At 45.2% G+C, this 19,388-nt stretch overlaps 1 protein-coding gene across 1 annotated transcript in view; it reads right to left on the minus strand.

Moving 5' to 3' along the window:
• Nucleotides 1–1,059: 1,059 nt before the first annotated feature.
• SHROOM3 (shroom family member 3) overlaps nt 1,060–19,388 on the minus strand; it is a 238,400-nt gene continuing 220,071 nt past the window's right edge. The window contains exons 13-15 of the mRNA XM_014544945.1: nt 18,539–18,689; nt 6,817–7,089; nt 1,060–2,084 (exon numbers count right to left, since the gene is read on the minus strand). Of these exons, the coding sequence (XP_014400431.1) occupies nt 1,716–2,084; nt 6,817–7,089; nt 18,539–18,689 (793 nt within the window). The 3' untranslated portion in view covers nt 1,060–1,715. The remainder of the gene's footprint in view (nt 2,085–6,816; nt 7,090–18,538; nt 18,690–19,388) is intronic.

Raw genomic sequence — 19,388 nt, forward strand, 5'->3', positions numbered from 1 at the left:
CTGGTCCCACCGATGCTCTGGGAAATGGGCCCTGTGGGTGTAAGAGAGGCTTTTGAAACGTTCCTGGGAAACCAAGGTGCTGTCTTACTGGACGAGTCAGTGTATAACCTCCAAAGAGCAGAGCAACAGCTGGGGTCGATGGCTCCACTGGGTGGCCTACTGGCTCTAAGCTCATCAAAAGACATCTGTATTGGGGACCAAAACTACAGTTTAGAAATTTTAAACCAGAAGGTAAATTTCATCCAGTGATTAAATATACTAAGGAAAATTTTGCTCTCTGATTCTCTAGGACTGGCTGCTAGAGTACTTGCAGCCCAAATGAGCAGAGGGAGCCACCAGCCACAGTTCAGACACATATGGGAACAAAAACTAAAGCACAGCCTAGGATGCATCACCTGCAGTGTTAATCTGTTGCCAGCTACAGCGGCTCTCAACACAGCCAGGCCTCTGGCCCTAGCCTCCTCCCATGGTTCCAGTTTTAATAGACTTACTGCTTGGGCTCTTGAGTATCCTCTATAAAGTTATTGAAGCATGAAAGTGCAAAATAAATCTTCAGATGCTGAGGGAATTGTTAATGGTGGTTGGTAGGTTTGACATGAAATAAAACCCCAAACTTTAAAAAACAGCATCATTAAAACAACCTGATAACCTATCTCACTAAACAGGATATGGTGAGCCCAAATCCTGTGCACGACTGCGTGAATTCAGTTTTGAATTGTCTTGGTAGCTGACCTTCCTCTTGTCATACAGGCTGGTGAGTTGCTGGCCTCGTTAGTAAAATACGGTTTTATCTCCCCACCAGTGATGACAGGCAGCCCTAGGAAGTGATGCGGTAACCTTATTGCTGGAAGCTGCCTTCCTGGAGGTGTGTGCTCCTGTCGCAGTAGAGTGGTGAGGACGGGCAGCAGTGGGACCTGGGTTCTGGAGGTGTGTGTTCCTGTCGCAGGAGTAGAGTGGTGAGGACGGGCAGCAGTGGGACCTGGGTCCCCCAGGACTCGGTTTAACACAAGCACAGGAGGTCCCCTCGTATTTGTAAAAATAAAGCAGACAAGTCAAGAGTTTAAGAAAAAACAAGTCTCCACACTCCATGGGACTGTCTTTGGAATTCTTCATTTCATTAAGGTTTTCACAAAATACAAAGCTCCAACAACATAATTGTCTACGTCCACCACAAAACAGAATCAAATAAGTGGTTAGCAAACAGACATAATGATCCTTTTCATTTTTAAAAATATAAATAACAATGTTCAAGGCTTTACAATTTTCTGCTGTGTGTGTTTTTTCTTTAAGGCTTTATGTTGCAGACCCTTCACTAATGAGTCCTTGTACCTGTCGTCAGGATGCATGGCCCACACAAAGGCAGGTCACGGTGGGTACATTCCTGAGGGTGACACACACTGATCCCTGTTGCCTAAGCCTGTTGGAAACTAAATCATCAAACACCCTCCCATCAGTTCTCACAGTTTCATTAATTTTCTTTCTATTGCAAAGTAACAATAGAAAGGGCTAAGTTCCCAGTAGCATTCAAGCTCTCAGATCAATCATGAAGGGTGAGAAGGAAAATACAGGCTTTTTCCTGGATAGAATCTTTTCCTTTTATCCAGAAAACCCCCCCAAACCCATAGAGTTTAAACAGTGGTTTGTACTCCAATGTTTTTCAGATTAAATAGTGTTGAAAGAAAGGGTGATCTTTCGGTTGGGCGTTTTAGAAATGGTTAGAGTGGAGAGGTTACCGCTGGGAAAACACCACTGGAAATACATCCCCCCACAGGAGTCATTTCACCCGTGAGGTCCGGGGGCAGCGCCAGGGTGCCCGCCTTGGGGATGAAATCCACGGGGAGACTCTCCAGCAGGCACTTGACCTGCTCCTGGCCCAGTTTGATCTTGTCGTCCAGCTTTCGCTGCTCAATGAGGAGTGTTGACTTCATTTTCACAAAGTGCTGGTAATCCTGGAGTTGCTCCTCCGAAAGGTAATTGCCCAGGATGTCCAGCACCACGCGCTCCCTTCGGTCCAGGTTCTCCTTGAGCTCCCGGGCATCCTCGTGCTGCCCCGCCAGGACCTTCCTCTTCTCGTTGAGAGAGCTCTGCTGGGGCAAAATGAGCAGGTGAGCTAAGGGCAAGGGGACGGCAGGACAGAGCCAAACCGCCCACAAAGACAACCTCCCACAGGACTGCAAATGTGCAGGCTTCCCTTTCAATGATCGCTCTAAATTAAGGAGATTATGTTTTTGAAAATCAGCTTATTACCCTTCGATTGGGTACCCATGGGTCTCTAACTTGTGAAGCCATGTGGCAGCTTTGAGGGAGATGACCTTAAATTGACTGGGGTAATGACTTGACTTGAGGCTTGTGTACTTATAAAAGCACAATCAATAATCTCACTTACATGAGGTTCTTAGGAGAGTCAAAATCGTGGAGACAAAAAGTAGAATGATGGCTGCCAGGGACTAGGAGGTGCGGAAATGGGGAATTACGGTTTAACGAGCAGAGTTTGTTTTGCAAGATGACAGAGTTCTGGAAATGGATGCACAACAATATGAATGTATTAAATATTACTGAATTGGGTACTTTTAAAATAGCTAAGATGGCAAGTTTTATGTGTAGTTTATAACAATAAAAAAATTGAAAAGGCCAAACATCAAATATTTCTATTGATAGTGGTTTTCCAAGTGTGGACCAGCAGCAGCTAACCTGGGAATCTGTTAGAAATGCAGACTTCAGGCCCTATTTCACTTACTGGGGGGTGGGGCCTAGAAGTCTGTGGTATTCTGAGAGTTTCTTATACAAACTGAATGGTAAGGTAACATGCTATCTTTAGGGATAATATACGTTATGGAACATTTTATTGTGTATGTGTGTGTGTTGATTTTTACTCATCATGCTGACATACAATGAATGTCATTAACATTTTTTAAAATTTTATAATTAACCATTCAGACTTTTCAGGCCAAAGTGATTGAGAAACATTAAAATGAAAATTAAGAAACAGATTATTTAAATATATACCTCAATACAAATTAGCTTATGTAGGGTGATGAAAGGCTTATGTGTCTTTGTCCTAATTTTCCTCAAACTAGCCTATCTTAACATAATAATGTCTAGGGGGAAAAGTGCAAAATTATAGATTTGTCTTACAAATATCTCCATTTTCATAGGCTTCTTGCACCTAATCAGAAAAACACACCTAAAACCCTCTTCCCTGATTTTGAATAAAGGCACCTTTCAAAATACTGTGGAGATATAAGTTAAAAAGTGAAAACCTCTCCTCACCTTAAAAAAAAAGGAAATATTTTAAACACCAGAAATTCATAGAGGATGATGTAATACCCGTGTACTCATCATTAACAGTGCCAAATCTCACCATGAACACTTTTCATATTTGCTTCCGATTAAAAAGTTAGATTCAGTTGAAGCCTTACACATACTTATCCCAGTCCCCATCTTTCCTTCCCTCCCCTCTTTGGCAACTATTTTTTTTTTTATATATTTTTATTGATTTCAGAGAGGAAGGGAGAGGGAGAGAGAGAGATCGGCAACTATTATCTTGAATTTGGCACTTAGTGAAACACGTATTACTCCTTTTCTCATTCCTATTGGTATTTTTATCGTTTCTTAACAAAGACTGATCATTACGAAAACTAATATTGATGTAGTATTTTGCTGGTGAGCAAGCACTTATTTGTATTTGAGAGTGTATGTGTGCATTAAGTGTTGAGTTGAATTTGATTGTAGAACAACTTCTCTCCCCCTGAGATCTGCTCCAGTATTCCTATCTCAGATATCTGCAGCACCCACCCAACTTGTCAAACAGGAAACTACTTTCTGTTCTACCCGCCCTCTCTTGTAACACACCTGCTAATTCAAATTCTCTAACCCCATTACAACTGCCCAAATTAATGGCCTGGAGCCTTCTTGCTAGACTATTACAATAAGTCTCCCAGCTGTAAGCATCATTCTCACCCCTCCCAGGCTGATTAAGTCATAAAATTAGTTTACAGCTCTTCTTGGCCAATAGGTTAAAGAGTCCAAAGCCTACAGTATGACACATAAGGTCCGTGTAACTATTTTCTGCACTGGATACTGCTTACCCCTCCAGACCCACACTCCTCAGCGCTGCTCTGTGGCTGCATCAACTGGGCTCCCTTGCCTTCTGGGTTTGGCTAATAGGAGTCATGGGGAGAGATTGGAGGAGAAAGCAGGGGGGTATTTATCCCTGGTTCCGTCTCTGCCAGGTGGTGGTGGCTGCATTCTTTCCCCAAGGCCTCAGTGCTGCAGGACAGCCACAGCTATAGCTCTGATGAGGACCCCCTTCCTGTTGCTCCTCCAGATCTAGAGGTAGTAATGGCTTCCCCTCTGATGCTGGCTCTAGGGGCCAGGGAGCTTCATTCTTTCTTCTTGGTTGCCATTAATCCTTCCCATACCTTCAATGATACCTCTTTTTTGTTATTTATTTTGTTTATTAGATTCCACATATTAAGTCAAATCATGTGGTATTTGTCTTTCTCTTATTTCACTTGGCATAATACCCTCTAGGTCTATCCATGTTGTCACAGATGGCAAGATTTTATTCCTTCTAATGGCTATTGTATGTTAGACTACAGTAACATCTACTGTATATATGTACCACATCTACTTTATTCAGTTGTCTTCTGATGGACCTTTAGGTTGTTTCTCTATCTTGGCGATTGTGTAAATAATACTGCAGTGAAGATAGAGGTGCATATATCTTTTGAACTGTGTTTTGGATTTCTTTGGATAAACACACAGAAGTGGAATGGCTGGGTCATATGTAGTTCTACTTTTAATTTTTTTAAGGAACCTACGTATTACTTTCCATAGTGGCTCCATCAATTTACAATCCCACAAACATGTACAAAGTTTCCCTTTTCTACACATCCTCGCCATATTGATGATAGCCATCTGACAGGTGTGAGATTATATCTCATTGTAGTTTTGATTTGCATTTCTCTGATTATTAGTGAGGTTGAGCATCTTTTCATTTGTCTATTGGCCATCTGTATGTCCTCTTTGGAGAAATGTCTATTCAGGTCCTTTGCTCATTTTTAAAATTGAATTGTTTGATTTCTTTGGTGTTCTGAATGCCCCTTTAAATAGAGCTATCAAATAAAAAAAAATTGGGGATCTACTTCCTGTCCAATCCCTGACTACATACTTTTCTATTTTCAGTAATTCACTATTTTAAAAAATGAACCAAGTAATCACTTTATGTTCCAGACATAACAACCATATGTAAATCAGTTTTTGAAGATGCCATGGTCTTTCTTTACTTGGTCTATGATATTCCTTCTAAATCATGAAGCCTTTCCATTCTTACTCTGCTTACAAATACGAAATTCTTCCCAGTGGTTGACAAACTGCGGCTCGCGAGCCACATGTGGCTCTTTGGCCCCTTCAGTGTGCGACCACGGTATCTAGACTATTAAGCATCACTTGCGTGAAGTCTTTCCCCGCCTCACCCCACCCGCTGAGAAGTGTTTCTGGGCTCTGCCTTGATTGCTGTGCTGCAGCATACTGGACCCATTTGCTGCTTCCATGCTGGTTTTCCTCACTCCTGGCGAGTTCCTGCAGGGCGGGGCCTGTGTTGTAGCCAGTGTTCATGCCTAGCACACACAGCACCTGACACAGTCCAGGTTCTCGTTCGCTGTTTGCTGAGTGGGAGGAAGGAGGAAAGGAAAGCCTTCTGAGGCAGATACTATTAGACAGCTCCCAGCAGAGGCAGCTCAGGCTCAGCACACTTCCAGGAGGAGGGCACCCACTGGAGAGGAGCTGCAGAAAGTTTCTGGATACGCAGTCACAGTCCCAAATGCTTACCATCTGGACTTTTTCTAATCTCTTGGAAAAAAGACATCATTCCTTTTAATAAAAAAAAGTACACACACACACACACACGCTCACTAGGAGAAATAATTAGGAAATCCCTGATAGCATTAAAAGACAGAGAGCTGTAGATAGGAGGAGGAGCCAGAGAGCAAGGGAGCATCCTGATGGCTGGAGCATTTACCACTTTGCTGGTGCGTGTGTACACATTATAGCTACGTTTATTGTCCGACTTCCCTTGGTAAGTTAGTTCCCTGAGAGCAGGGGTCTGTCTGTTTTGTTCCAAGATATGTCCCAAGTGCCCAGGGCAGTCAGTGGCACAGACTGGACACCCAGCAGACATGTGTTGCACAGATGAGTAGATGAGGAATGCTCTGTGGCAATGGAATAAGTTCAATGAGGTGAATAAAACCTGGGGTCTGCAGCAGGACTCCTCCTGTCCTGGCCCTGTCACTCACTCCATGAGCCTGCACATAGAGAGTGTCAGCCCACAGTGCCTCACCGAGGAAGCACTAGAAGTTGACCCAGGATCAGCACCACTGTCATCACCTGTCCTCTTCCTTCCGGGAAGGGGTGTGGTGGAGACACTTGGTGCATCCTCCCCGAGGGCTGGCAGCCTCCAGGTGAACTGCAGATCCCCTGGGGCGTAAGCGCATGTTCCTGCGCCCTCTCCTCATCCCTCAAAGTTCTGCTGTCCCTCTCTCTTTTTCCAAGGTCAACCCCCATTAGAAAGGAAGGAAAGAAACCCCGGCACCTGTGTTTTCACCCTCCTAAGTGTTCCCTGAGCCTGCAGGATCAGCTTTACATCTTGGCAGGGAATGTGCCTTCTCAGTTTCCTGGTTATCTATACTTTGGACTTCCTCCCTGCCCCAAGTAGATTGTCATCTTCTTGAGAGAAGGGACCGTGTCTTACTGTGCTTCTCTGTGTACATGGGCTCAGAGGGAAAACGTGTTGAATGGAATTGCTAGGCCACCTACCCTTTCTTCTTTACTGGCATCTTCACCAAGACCGCTGAGGGCGTTCTCCACGCGGGCCAGGCGCCCCGAGAGGGAGAGCAGCAGGCTGACCACCTTGTCCAGGTCCCCGATGAACATCTTGTACTTGTCAAACTCGTTGGGCTTGCAGAGCTCACTGATCAAAGCCTCCACCTCTTCTCCCAAGGCGTTATTGAGCTTGATGTCCATTAGCAGGCTCCCCTTGGCTTCCTGCAGAGTCTCAAGCTTGTGGGTGAGGCTTCCAATCAGCTCGGCCTGGAACCACAGAGGAGACCCACGGCAAAGGTTAGCCAACCACATCCCGTCTTTTCTTCAAGGCTCACCTGAAGGTCCCCATTCTATATGGCCTGCCCCCCAACATGAGGGCACAAGACCCCTTCCTTTCCCTGAATATCCACAGCTGTCTTCTTGGAGCCTATGAATCCTAACAGGCCAACACACACATTGCCTCTTAATGTTTTCCAACAGTGTTATGCTCTTTACAGCTCTGACTTCCCAACTGGTTTATTAAATACTTACTTTTAAAGGTTTTTTAAAAGACATAATCTTATTTGATCCTCACAACAATACCATCCAGAAGCAGGTAGGGTAAATATTCTTGTTTTACAAATAGTGAAGCCAAGAGTCAAAGAATTACGGTACTTGCCCAAGATCACAGAGTTGAGTTGAATATTAACCACAGATATCATTTATAGAGCAATGACTACATGCTAGACACTATATGAGACACTGTACACAGATTATCTCATTTATTCTTCCCAAAAATTTTGTAGTGAACACTATTTTATCCACATACAATAGGCGAGGAAACTGACTCAGTGAGGTGACGTGAGGTCTGACACATATACCAGTAGGTGGGGCAGCTTTGAACCAATCAGCCTGACTGTAGGGGCTCTCGTGGGCAATCTGATAAACTAGGAGCCCAGTTCACCAACTTGTGCTCCTTGAAGGGAACTGTTGGCCACAAGTCTGTGGTGGGCACAGGGGCGGGTCTCGGCCCATCCTCCGTGTCCCCGCCTGGCCCCTCCCACCGTGGACCCAGTTCCATCTGCTGGAAGCCTTGCTCCTGCCACCACCGCTCCCACACGCTGACAGTGCCAGTCCCATTCACACCCGCTGATGGCGCAGAGCGATTGGGGCTGCCCTGATTGCCCCTCAGGAGCAGGGGGAGGTGGAGAAGCCCTCAGGGGTGATTGGGGCCAGCAGCTGCCGCTCGCAGCAGCTCCAGCTGCAGGTGTGAGTGGGGCCGGTGCCAGCAGTGGGTACAAGCAGGGCCATTGCCCGTAGCAGGTGTGAGAGGTGACTGCTGGCCCCAATTGCCCCTCAGGAGCAGGGGGAGGTGGAGAAGCCCGAGGGGTGATCGGGGCCAGAAGCCGCCACTCGCACCTGCTGAGGGTGCTGAGTTATTGGGGCTGGCACTGGGCGCCGGCAGCGGGTGTGAGCAGTGGCTCCGGTGTTGGCAGCGGTGCAAGCGCCAGGTGGGACTGCAGCACGTGGGAGCAAAGAATTTTCAGTAACCACCAGAGGCTCGCTCCAGTGACAGTGACCAGTGCCCCGTCTTGGTCTGGCACTTCTGCTCACCTGCTCCACCATCCCGCCGGCTGATGCCTGCCATGTTCCATGCTCTGCCCCTGCTGCCGATGCCTGCCCTGTTCTGTGCGCGCCCCCGGTGGTCAGCACACATCACAGTGACTGGTTATGTGGTTGTTTGACTATCACACCGTTCGGTTTATTTGTATATTAGTCTTTTATTATATAGGATATGCACACGAGACTGTTACCAGAATTCAGTTCCTTGTCCTTTCCATTGCACCCCTCACTGTCTCCATTTATTAGAGCCATGTAATTTGCCACCTTAATTGCTACATATATAAAACAGAGTTACACAAATAGCCAATATATTTAATTGAAGGGATAAAGTAAAGGTCTTAGTGGTTTCAAGCTTGACTTCATTTATATGAAGCGTCTACTATTTCTTTGAGGCAAGAGAAATTACACTCCATGGCTTTTAATTCTTTTACTTTTCTCTTAGCCTGAGGCAGCCAGATGGGAAAAGGACATAATCTTTTGGGATTAAAACCTATTTCTTTGTCATTAAAAAGGTTCCAGCTCAAGTGTGTGTGTGTGTGTGTGTGTGTGTGTGTGTGGTGTAGCTTCAGTTGGAAACTTGGTACAAAATAGTCACAATTTCTATGTCGGAGTAAATCTTCATTTTAAAAGAAGGGAAAAGCCTGACTGGCATGGCTCAGTGGTTGAGTGTCGACCTATGAACCAGCAGGTCATGGTTCGATTCCTGGTCAGGGCACATGCCCAGGTTGTGGGCTCAATCCCCAGTGTGGGGTGTGCAGGAGGCAACTGATCAATGATTCCCTCTCATCATTGATGTTTCTATCTCTCTCCTTCTCCCTTCCTCTCTGAAATCAATAAAATTGTATTTTTAAAAAAAGCAAGGGAAAAATAGAAATAGTTTTGACCAGCAGAATTAAAGGGTACTGATGACTTTTTGTATTACTTCTTCAACCTCAGCATCAGAGGATACAATAATCACAATGATAAAGGGGAATATTTATTTCTACACAATCTGCCCATCTTGGAGTTGGCCCATGAGATATACTTCAATCTTAAGTCAGGTTCATAATGTTCTTGAAATGTCCAAGTTCTGGGTGACATCCTATTGTCTTCTCAACATGCCTAATCCCGGGGCTGAAGGGTAATTAAATATCATCTGGCCCTTACCAGGGGTCTCAGTTGGTTGGAGCATCATCCTGTACACCAAAAAGCTTGCAGGTTTGATTCCTGGTTGGCGGGCATATGGGAAGCAACTGATCTATGTTTCTCTCTCTCTCCCCTTTCCCCTCTCTCTCTCAAATCAATAAACATATCCTCGGGTAAGGATTAAAAAACATTCCTATCTGCTGTACCCTCTCATCATGGGTTATAATCTCAGAATTCCTCAAGCTATTTCGTTAAGACAAAGTCAATGCAAAAGACAATTTTAGTGATGGAAAACTACGTGTATACTAGAGGCCCAGTGCACGGCTTCGTGCACCGGTGGGGTCCCTCGGCCTGGCCTACAGGGATCGAGCTGAAACCTGGCCGAAGCTGGCTCTCCGACATCCCCCGAGGGGTCCTGGATTGCGAGAGGGAAGTTCTCGGGTGACGAATCCCAGAATTGGGCTCCCTCCTCTCTGGTTCTGGGTGCGTCACCTGAGAACCACTGCTGCCAAATCACCGCAGTTTGGCAGCTTCTGCATTGAGCATTTGCCCCCTGGTGGTCATTGCGTGTCATAGCTACCGGTCGGACAGTCACTTAGGCTTTTATATATATAGATATGGATGTTACATTATTCAACTAAAGAGTCTCAGCCCAGAAAAATGCAGGTGGGAGAGAATATTGCTTAGTGTTAATTGCTTAACTTTCCTTATAGTCTCCTAGAAAACTCATTGTTTTCCAAAAAACAATTCTGGCTGGTAGCTATGGTATTTGCCTGCAAGACAACCTGCTTGGTACCTCCAGCAAACCTCCCAGCAGGATGCTGCGCTCCTGCTCTGTGATGTCAGGTCCTGTGATGGGAACAGCAAGAACACGGATGGAAAGCAGTGGGGAAATAAGCACTGCCTGCTACCACCACGCCCCACAGTCCCGCCGGTCAGGGTTAGGTTGAGTCAAATGTCCTCATTCCTGCTTTCCAGATCGATGACTGAGACCCTGACAGGGACATGAAGTCAGGCCAGGATTCTTTAACCTCTTAGTTTGCATTTCCTAGGCTTGTCACTCTGAATGCCACTGGATGATACTTTCCAAGAGAAAACCAGGTTATACCCAAGTCCCAAGAGGTAGTTAACTGAGCAGCAATGTTTCTCTCACTCCAACCAAAGGAAAGGCCTCCTGCTTATTCAAGTGTTTTGCAATCCATTTCAACCTCATCTTGAGAAGTATAGTCTCAAAAAAGGCTTTTAACAAACTAAATAGTGGAAAGAAAAGAACAGCCTCTGGTTTTTCCTTATATTACTTCCATTGAAATTAATATTGTGTGAAGGAACTCAAAGCACTTTTATTAATAATTTAATTCATATCATTAAAAAATTCTCATTATGGCTCTGTCACTGCTATTTTAAGGGACAGTATGCTAATTTTTAAATTTGCAAATAAGCAGAAACCAGTAAGAACAAGTCTGTCCTCACATGTATGGCTGAGTGGTGAAGACAAGCAAGAACTCTTCCTCTGCGTTTCTCCTGAACTTGGCTCCCCACCTTTTTCAGGCTCTTTCAATCTAAGTCAGGCTATACTGTCCTTGAAATATTCTCGTGCTGAAGGGGTAGCCACCGAGTAAGCAGACCTCAGTGGGCAAGGACGGGCCAAAGAAACTGACACAGCTGATCAGCCATCTGTGATCAGGCTCAGTAGTCTCATTCACTGCTTTGGTTTCCAAAGGCATCAATGCTGGGCCGAGCTGTACGCCCTCAGAGCTGTGAACTTGACTTCATGGTATGAGTAAGAGCAGAACGAGATGAAAAGGCCTAGGAGTGGTCCATGAAGGCTTCTTTGGGGAGGACCAATACACGTTTTGTGGCACTGTGATTTCTGAAAGCTGCTTGCTGGGACGTAATATGATATAGCAACAGCTCGGCCATATATGCTAATACAAGTATACTAAGCAGTCGACTCCGTCACTTGTGGCCCAAATGTTGCATATTTGAATGGTATTTGAATTTTTTAATTTTACCACGCCCTTAAAATATGGACATTTGGATTTTAAAATGCAGTTAAAAGGGATTTGAGTAACTGAAGGCAGCAAGGGAAAGCTGGCTATACTAAATAGCCATTTCTTTGCCAGCAGATAGATCTCTTCCAAAAAAACCTACCAACTTCCTGCAGAATTCACTGGAGAGAGAGAAGAGGTACTTTGGGTGTGTGTGTTTTTTTTTTAAAAAAACAACAATATACTAGTCTCTTGGGAGCTACCGATTTGCAAAATCACTGGCATTTATCCACTTCTCATCTGGGATAAACTTACCTCGACCTGTGTGAGGTGCTATTTATAAGGGTTCTTTCTCTAAACATAGTTTAGCAGGCCCTCCCTTCCTCTTCACCATCTGCACACAGCAACCCTACTGGGCCCAGTCCCATCTCCTTCCTGCTCCAGGGAAAACACGGACCAGGAGTCAGGAGACGGGCTGTGACAGAAAAGTCACCATCAGGCGTCGACTGACCTGGGTCTGAGCCTGCTCATCTCACCACAGCAGGGGGATAATAAGACCTGCCTAAAACTAGTAACAAATAATGTTTCCGCACTGAACTCCTCTGTGCCAGGCACTGTTTAAGTGTTTTACTAGTCCATTGCCACCCCCGACCACCGGATGGGATAGATACTGTCATTATCCAGGTTTTACTTATTTAACTTGCCCAAGCTCATGTGGCTACACAGTGCCAGAGCCAGGCTTACACCCAGGCCCTCTGGCTCGGTGGTCAGGCTTTTAATCACTGCATTAAAATAGCTGATAGGAATATTATGAAGCTCCCATCAAATAAATGCTGGCTATTTGTGTGAGTGTGAGTGTGCTATCATTAACATTAGGCAACACTTTGAAGAGCACATGCTACTCATTTTAGGGAGATGCCTCTAGGGCAGGGGTGGGGGGCATCCAGGCCACGAGAGGACCCATGAAATCATTTGGTCTGGCCCTGGCAAGGCCTTAGGGCTGAGTTAATTAAATGTTTGACCAAATATAGCAGGCTAATTTTTATGTTGCTAATTTTGTATGGGAAATCCTATCTAATAAAAGAGTAATATGCAAATTAAACATCACTTCACTATAAAGATGGCGGCGACCACAGCCAATAAGGAGGGAATATGCAAATTGACGTGACAAGGCGAGAGGTGGAAGGTGGCTCTGGGCTGGAGCAAAGGCAGAGAGGTGGCTCTGAGCCGGAGTGAAGGTGGTGCCGGCAGCCAGGGGAAGGAAGGCCTATTCTTGCATGAATCTTCGTGCATGGGGCCTCTAGTGGTGTTATAAATATCCAAATGGCCCTTGGCAGAAAGAAGGTTCCCCCGCCCTGCTCTAGGGGCATACTCAAGGTCTTCCCACCCCACCCCCCAGCTTCACCTTCTGTTCCGAGAACTTGTGCTGACAGTGTTGCCAATACGTCATGTAGACACAGTTGGCCTCTGCTGATTGACTGTCTTCCTCTCAAACAAGAGTAATTCAGGACTCCTAGCCATGGGGCGCGGCTCAGGGGCAGGGAATTCAGGGCCTGCTAGGAAAACCCAGGGAGGAGCCAGGCAGCAGCCCTGGGCTGTTTTCTTAGCTGAAGTTCACCCAGAGAAGTCAGGGGCCGTTTGTCCGGTGACAGCAGTGGAATCAAGCCTCTCTCCTGTGATGTGACCCATCGGAGCAGAAAGGCCCGGGGCACCCGACTGCCATACAGAGGTCCTCTGTCAAGAGCGGCTCCTCGCCATTTCCTTTCGGGAAGGCTGGTGCCAGAAAGCTGTCCCATCTACTTAGTATGGTCTCTCGGTATCGGGAATCTCTGATACACAAGAAACAGTATTTCTTTAAATTCAACGAAGCTCCTTCTCCTCTCTCCCTAAATGACCTTCCTGCTTTTCCTGTTTCAGTCATGACACTCAACCTCGGCCAGGAACGTGGGAGTCATCCTCGGCCCTCGCCTCTCTTCCATGCTTCACATCTAATCTGGTACCGGTTCTATTTTACTTTTTTTTTCAATCCGTTTCTCACTGCTTCTACTGTTGCCCTTAGACCTGTGCCGTCACTCCCTGGACAGCTGTGACATGCTCCCTACCGCCCTCTCTTCCTCCTCACACAGCTGCTGCAATGCAGATCTCCCTGCTGATAAACGGTGTGTGTGTGTGTCTGTGTGTGTCTGTCCCCGTGTCCTCACACAGCTGCTGCAATGCAGATCTCCTTGCTGATAAACCTGCGGGGCGGGGGAGGGCCGTGACTCTCAATGCTGGCCAAGATGGCATAACCCCCTGAAGCCTCTCTCCCTGCTTACTGCAGCCAACGTCCTAGGCTCGGAAGAGGGCTCAGTGAAGTCAACTATGGCAGTGACCTGGAGGGCAGCCAGCCTCGAAGTATATCCATAATGGGGGTGAGTTTATGTGTGAGCTCTGACCTGAGAATAGCCCCCAGGCAGAAGAACTACACAGACAGTGTGGTGGCAAAAACTCCAGGAAAAGCCCTGCCTTTAAAACCAGAGGACGAGAAACAGGGGCTGTTGTGAGCTCAAGAGTGGGGGGATTTCCTGTTTCGAAACCCCTTCTCTCTTTTTTTTCTTGCCCTGCCCCCACCACAGGTGACTCCACGTAAACAGAGCTGCATGCACTGTGAGGGGAGGCTCCTGCATTTAAACTCCAAGAGAAAACCCTTCTCTCTGTCAGAGCAACTGGGAAAAGGACCTGTGGTCCAAAGAGCACGAGGGGGATTCTCACTACCTTTTCTTCCTCTTTTGCTGAGGGCGGTCCCAGCAGTGCAGAATGGTACAGCGCTCAGGTTGCTGTACTTGTTGCTAGAACTTATCTTTCTATATAACCACGAGAATGTGTCTTTCTGGCCAGATGCCCAGGAAAATGGGCTGCTGGGAGCCAGAGAGTGGGGTGGGGGGAGTGGGGGCACTGAACAGTAGAGAGCTGGAAAAGATCCCCTATTCTGTGCAGAACTGACCTAAGTCCTAGCCTCACCCTCAAGCTGCACGTGTGTGGGACAGACCCACAGAAGCTGCACAGACTTTGAGAATGGAACGCGATAGAAATAACTGCCCAAGTCCCAGGCTAAGCCCTGAACGGTTCAAGTGTGGGACACAGCCAAGTCTCTGAACCACCACCCAGAGGTGGGCTACAACTTGTAGTCAACATTTTCCAGGAGATTTTAACAGAACCCAGAGTCCCACAGCATAATACTCAAAATGTTCAGAATACAATACAAAATCACCCAAGATAAAAAGAACCAATGAAATGTGAGCAATTCAGGGGGAGATCATCAACAGGCACTAACACCAAGAATAACCCCAATGTTGGGATTATTACCAAAGCCTTTAAAATACTTTTTATAACGATGCTCCAGGATAAAAGCAAGCACCCATGAAATGAAAAGGGAGAAGTTCTCAGTTTCTTGTCGTGTCTATTTCTTTGCTAACTGAATAGAAATTTTAGTACTGAAAACTATATTTGAAATTAAAAAAAGAAATCACTTGCAGAATGGAGACAAGCAAGTCAGTGAATTTGAAGATAGACTAATAGAAATTATCCAACCAGAAGAAGTGACAAAAAAACAGATTGAACAACAACAACAAACCCGAGCTTCAGGGACTTGTGGGATAGTATCAGAAGGTCTAACATTTGTGTCATGTCACCGGAGTCCCAAAAAGAGAAGAGGAGGATCAGCGCACAAAACATATTTGAAGACATAACGGCTGCAAACGTCCTACATTTGGTGAAAGACATACATTTATGTAATCAAGAGCTCAGCTCAGCAAACCCAAACAGGATAAACCAAAAAAAAATCAGGCCCACCCACATCATAATCAAACTTTTAAAGTAGCCAGAGAAAAACAACACATTGCATATGAGAGGAACGAGTATTTACATGAACTGCATTTCTCACCAGAGACTGTGGAAACAGGAAAGTGCAGCAACAATTCTAAAATGCTAAAGAAAAGGAACAGGCAGCCCAGAATCCCTGTGAAAATATCTATCCTTCAGGAGCGACAGCGAAATTCTTAGATGAAGAAAAACTGAAAGAATGTGTCACCAGCAGACCTATTCTAAAGAAATGCTAGGGGAAGTTTTTCAGGCTGAAAGGAAGACAGAGCAGAGGGAAGCTTGGGACTTCAAGACTGAAGGAGGAGGAGTGGAAAGGGCAGCTGAGAACCATCTGGGTCACTAATGATCTCTGGGGAAAGCCAATTCCAGGGAACAACAGATTCTTTTTGCCTTTTAAAATTTTCCACTAAGTCTCTACGCCAAAGCCTTTTGCCCTCAGAATCGAGAATCATGGGCTCTGCTCAAGCAGATTTTTGCCAATAGATATGGCAGGGTTTAGCTAAGGAGATGGTATCAAAGTGTCTTTAGTTTTTATGTATGTCAGAAGTTCAGACAATGAAAGTGTTTCATATTTTAAGTAACACTTATATTTACTTGGAATATTATAATTCATCATCTAGGCTGGATATATAAATAGAAAATATATTACAATGGAATTAATTTAAGATGCCAATTTCAATTTAACAAACATTAATAAATCAGGACTCTAGTTTCCACTGACTTTTGGTGAGTTTCATGCCTCGATATGCACCTTAGGGTATTAATAACTTTGGAATATTGGGCAACAAATTTCTACTTTGCAAAAGTTGGTGAAAGGCTACCCTCTGCCTCAGGACAGTCTTGGGGAGTGAATACTGACCATGTGTCGTTTTTGAAAATCATTGTTAGAAAGCTTGTACATCAGGAGGACTGCACTTTCAACTTTATGCTAAACGTTTTAATAGATGCCTTAACTTCATGTCACGTTCACATATTTTCTCTTTACAAGTCAGATATGCAAATCTAAGTACCACTCACAAAAATTCTATTACACATTCATAAACTTGTAGTTCATCAAAACAAACAAAAAACTCTCAAAGGTTTCTCCATTGCTGAAGGCAGAAATCGAACCCTTCAGCATTTCACACAAAAGCTCCTGGTGATCATGAGGTGGCTCCAGTGGATCCTCCCAGCCTCATCTCCTGCTGTATGTGGCCCTCCTTTATTTTCTAAATTTGGTCATTTCTAGTTTAGTCACTTTGTTGTTGTTTTTTTTAATATGTTTTTATTGATTTCGGAGAGTAAAAGAGAGGGAGAGATAGAAACATCGATGATGAGAATCATTGATCAGCTGCTTCCTGCACGCCCCCTACTGATGATTCAGCCCAAAACCTGTGCATGTGCCCTGAGAATTGAACCATGACCCCACTGGTTCATAGAATGATGCTCATCCACTGAGCCTCACCAGGTGGGCTAGTCACTTTGTTTTATATTCCAAAATACCAAGCTACCAGAAGTTCCTTTCTTCAAGACACACCCTCCTTATGTTTTTCCACACCTCTAGGTCTTTTCCCACTCCATTTCCTTTGTCTTGAATGCCCCCAGCTCCTCTTGTCTGACTCATTCCGATTACTTCAGTATAAAATGTGACAATCCAGTTTTGTGAAAATAAATACAGCGGTATGTAAAAAAAAAAAGCTCACACCTAGAATATAGGAAGTACTCAATAAATGGCATCTAATGTTATTTCCCATGAGGAATAATCCTCTCTTCCTTCACATACTCAGTCCAGAAATACTTTGTGCCATATAATCCTCAGAATGAGAGGGTGATAATAAAGTGATGACAAAGAGGTTAAAAATAAAATTGAGATGTGGAGGGCAAAGCAATGAATAATATGCCACACTGCTGTTGTAAAGCAGGGTATATCTACATGAAAAAAAATAAGTAAAATGTTCCATTATTTAAAGATGTCATGGCAGCTTGATACCTGTCATAGGGTTTATGTAGCTCCCTCTCTGGGATAAACATAGAACAGAGCAAGGTGTGTTCCCACGCTCAGAGGACCCATGCAGTGGGGGCGCCCAGCAGCACAGAGATAGGGATATGAGGTGTGCTATGAAGCAGATGTTTAAAAGGGAAAACCTTGGGCTGGGAGAGAGTGTGTTACCACAGTGGCTGCATCAGCAAGTCAGCCCTGGCGCTGTGAGCCCCCTGAGCTGGAGCAGGAGGGAGAATACCACTGAAGGAGGTGCTTCTAAACCCCTAAGACTTCCTGCCCCATAACTTCCTGCTCCCAGGGTCTGTATCCTGTGGTCTCATTCCAATACATAAACACGAGGGCTTAGGACACATATTCTAAAATAAGTGAATGGAATCACACGAGAAAGTTTCTCCTAGAATTGGTACCACTGAACCATTTACATTCCAGACTCAGCAAGAGGCAAGCCTTAACAAAGAGTCCTTTCAGCACACAGGCCTGAGCTGAGGGCTGTAAGCACAGGGCCAGGCAGCCCTCTGGGCTGCAGGGAAGTGGAGCGGCAGGAACTTCTCCCCTGTAGGCACAGGCGAGCTTAGATCTCCATGGCTTGGGGAAGACAGCAGCAGCATGGTCATTTTAAAAATGCTTAGCAATGAACATTTCTGTAAGAGTATCAAATGCTAAATTCCAATGCTGTGCTTTCAAGTTATTCTTCACTGGGGTATGGCAAAGAGAGCTGGGGAATTTAAAGATTAACATTCCCTTTTCCAAAGTGTCTTTTAATGATCCAGTCTCTCCTTAAAATTTCTAGATTTTCTAGTTTTCCTTTTGCGCATGAATCACGAGTGAAAATTCCACAGGCCTCGAGAACAGTGTTGTGGTCTCTGTGCTGGACTAGGAGACAGGGGACCTGGGGTCTAGTCCCAGCTATAAGACCTTTAGGAAATAACTAATAGCCACTAACCTTCACTTTTGTCATTTATAAAAGTGAAAATGACAGGGGGGCTGTGAGGAAATTGCTCAAAGTGCCATGCAAGTCCGGAGGCCAATGATGGTTTGGGCGCGACTGGTGATGTGACAGGCCCCTTTCCCTCTTGCCATAAGGGGCGTTACTGAGTAACCCTGCCAGGACCCTGACTAGCTTTCTGGGGAAAACAAAACACAGGTCCCAACTCTTTACCTTCTTTTCATTGACATCCACCTGCTCCTCTTCCTCACTCATCTCTTCTGGCATATGTTTGATTTTGTTCAGAAGCTCAGCCTTGGGAGCCGACACGCTGTAGTAGGCAGGGCAGTTGACCAACATGCCCACTGCTTCCTTCTCTTCACTCCTGCGTCATAAAGAACAAAAAGTAGAGCCATACACAGCACATACCAGAAGCTTCATTTCACCAGGTCTCTCCATTCAGAAATGTGTAAAAAAATCCTGTTCCATTACTTCCTAGAAATTAGGATGAACTAACTAGTGAATACTTACTAATGAGTGGTAACCATGGGCAGAGCTCCTGAATCCAGGCAAACTTGGGATGAAAAACACCAAAGGCAGTACTGGGAAGGGAGGAGTGGGGATCATGCCTGCGGACTTGCCAGATGACTCTGGGCAAGTCATTTACCTCTTTGCATGGTTCTCCTTTTGTGATAAATATAAGAAGGATATTGACTCCCCATTTCACAGAAAGACAGTGGGGAGCCAGGACTCAATCGCTGTGGAAGTATTTTAAGGCTATTGCACATATCTCAGATTTTAAGTTACTTCCTACTCTTCCAGGGTTCCCACTATCTTTCTGATGCATACTATAATTGTTATTTGGACATTTGTCAATATTCCTTCTCCCTGAGCCTGACATCCTATATAAGCCCCAGAAATCTGGAGCTTGCTGTTCAATGAATATAAGGTGTGAAATCTACTCACTGATTTCACAGCAGAGGTTTTCAAGGCTGGGGAACAAATGAGGAGTTGAGAAACCTGATACCTAGTGTTCTCTGTTTTACTATAACTAGAGGCCCAGTGCATGAAATTCATGCGGGGG

This window comes from Myotis brandtii, unplaced genomic scaffold, assembly GCF_000412655.1.
Source record: "Myotis brandtii unplaced genomic scaffold, ASM41265v1 scaffold111, whole genome shotgun sequence".
NCBI classification, from domain to species: domain Eukaryota; kingdom Metazoa; phylum Chordata; class Mammalia; order Chiroptera; family Vespertilionidae; genus Myotis; species Myotis brandtii.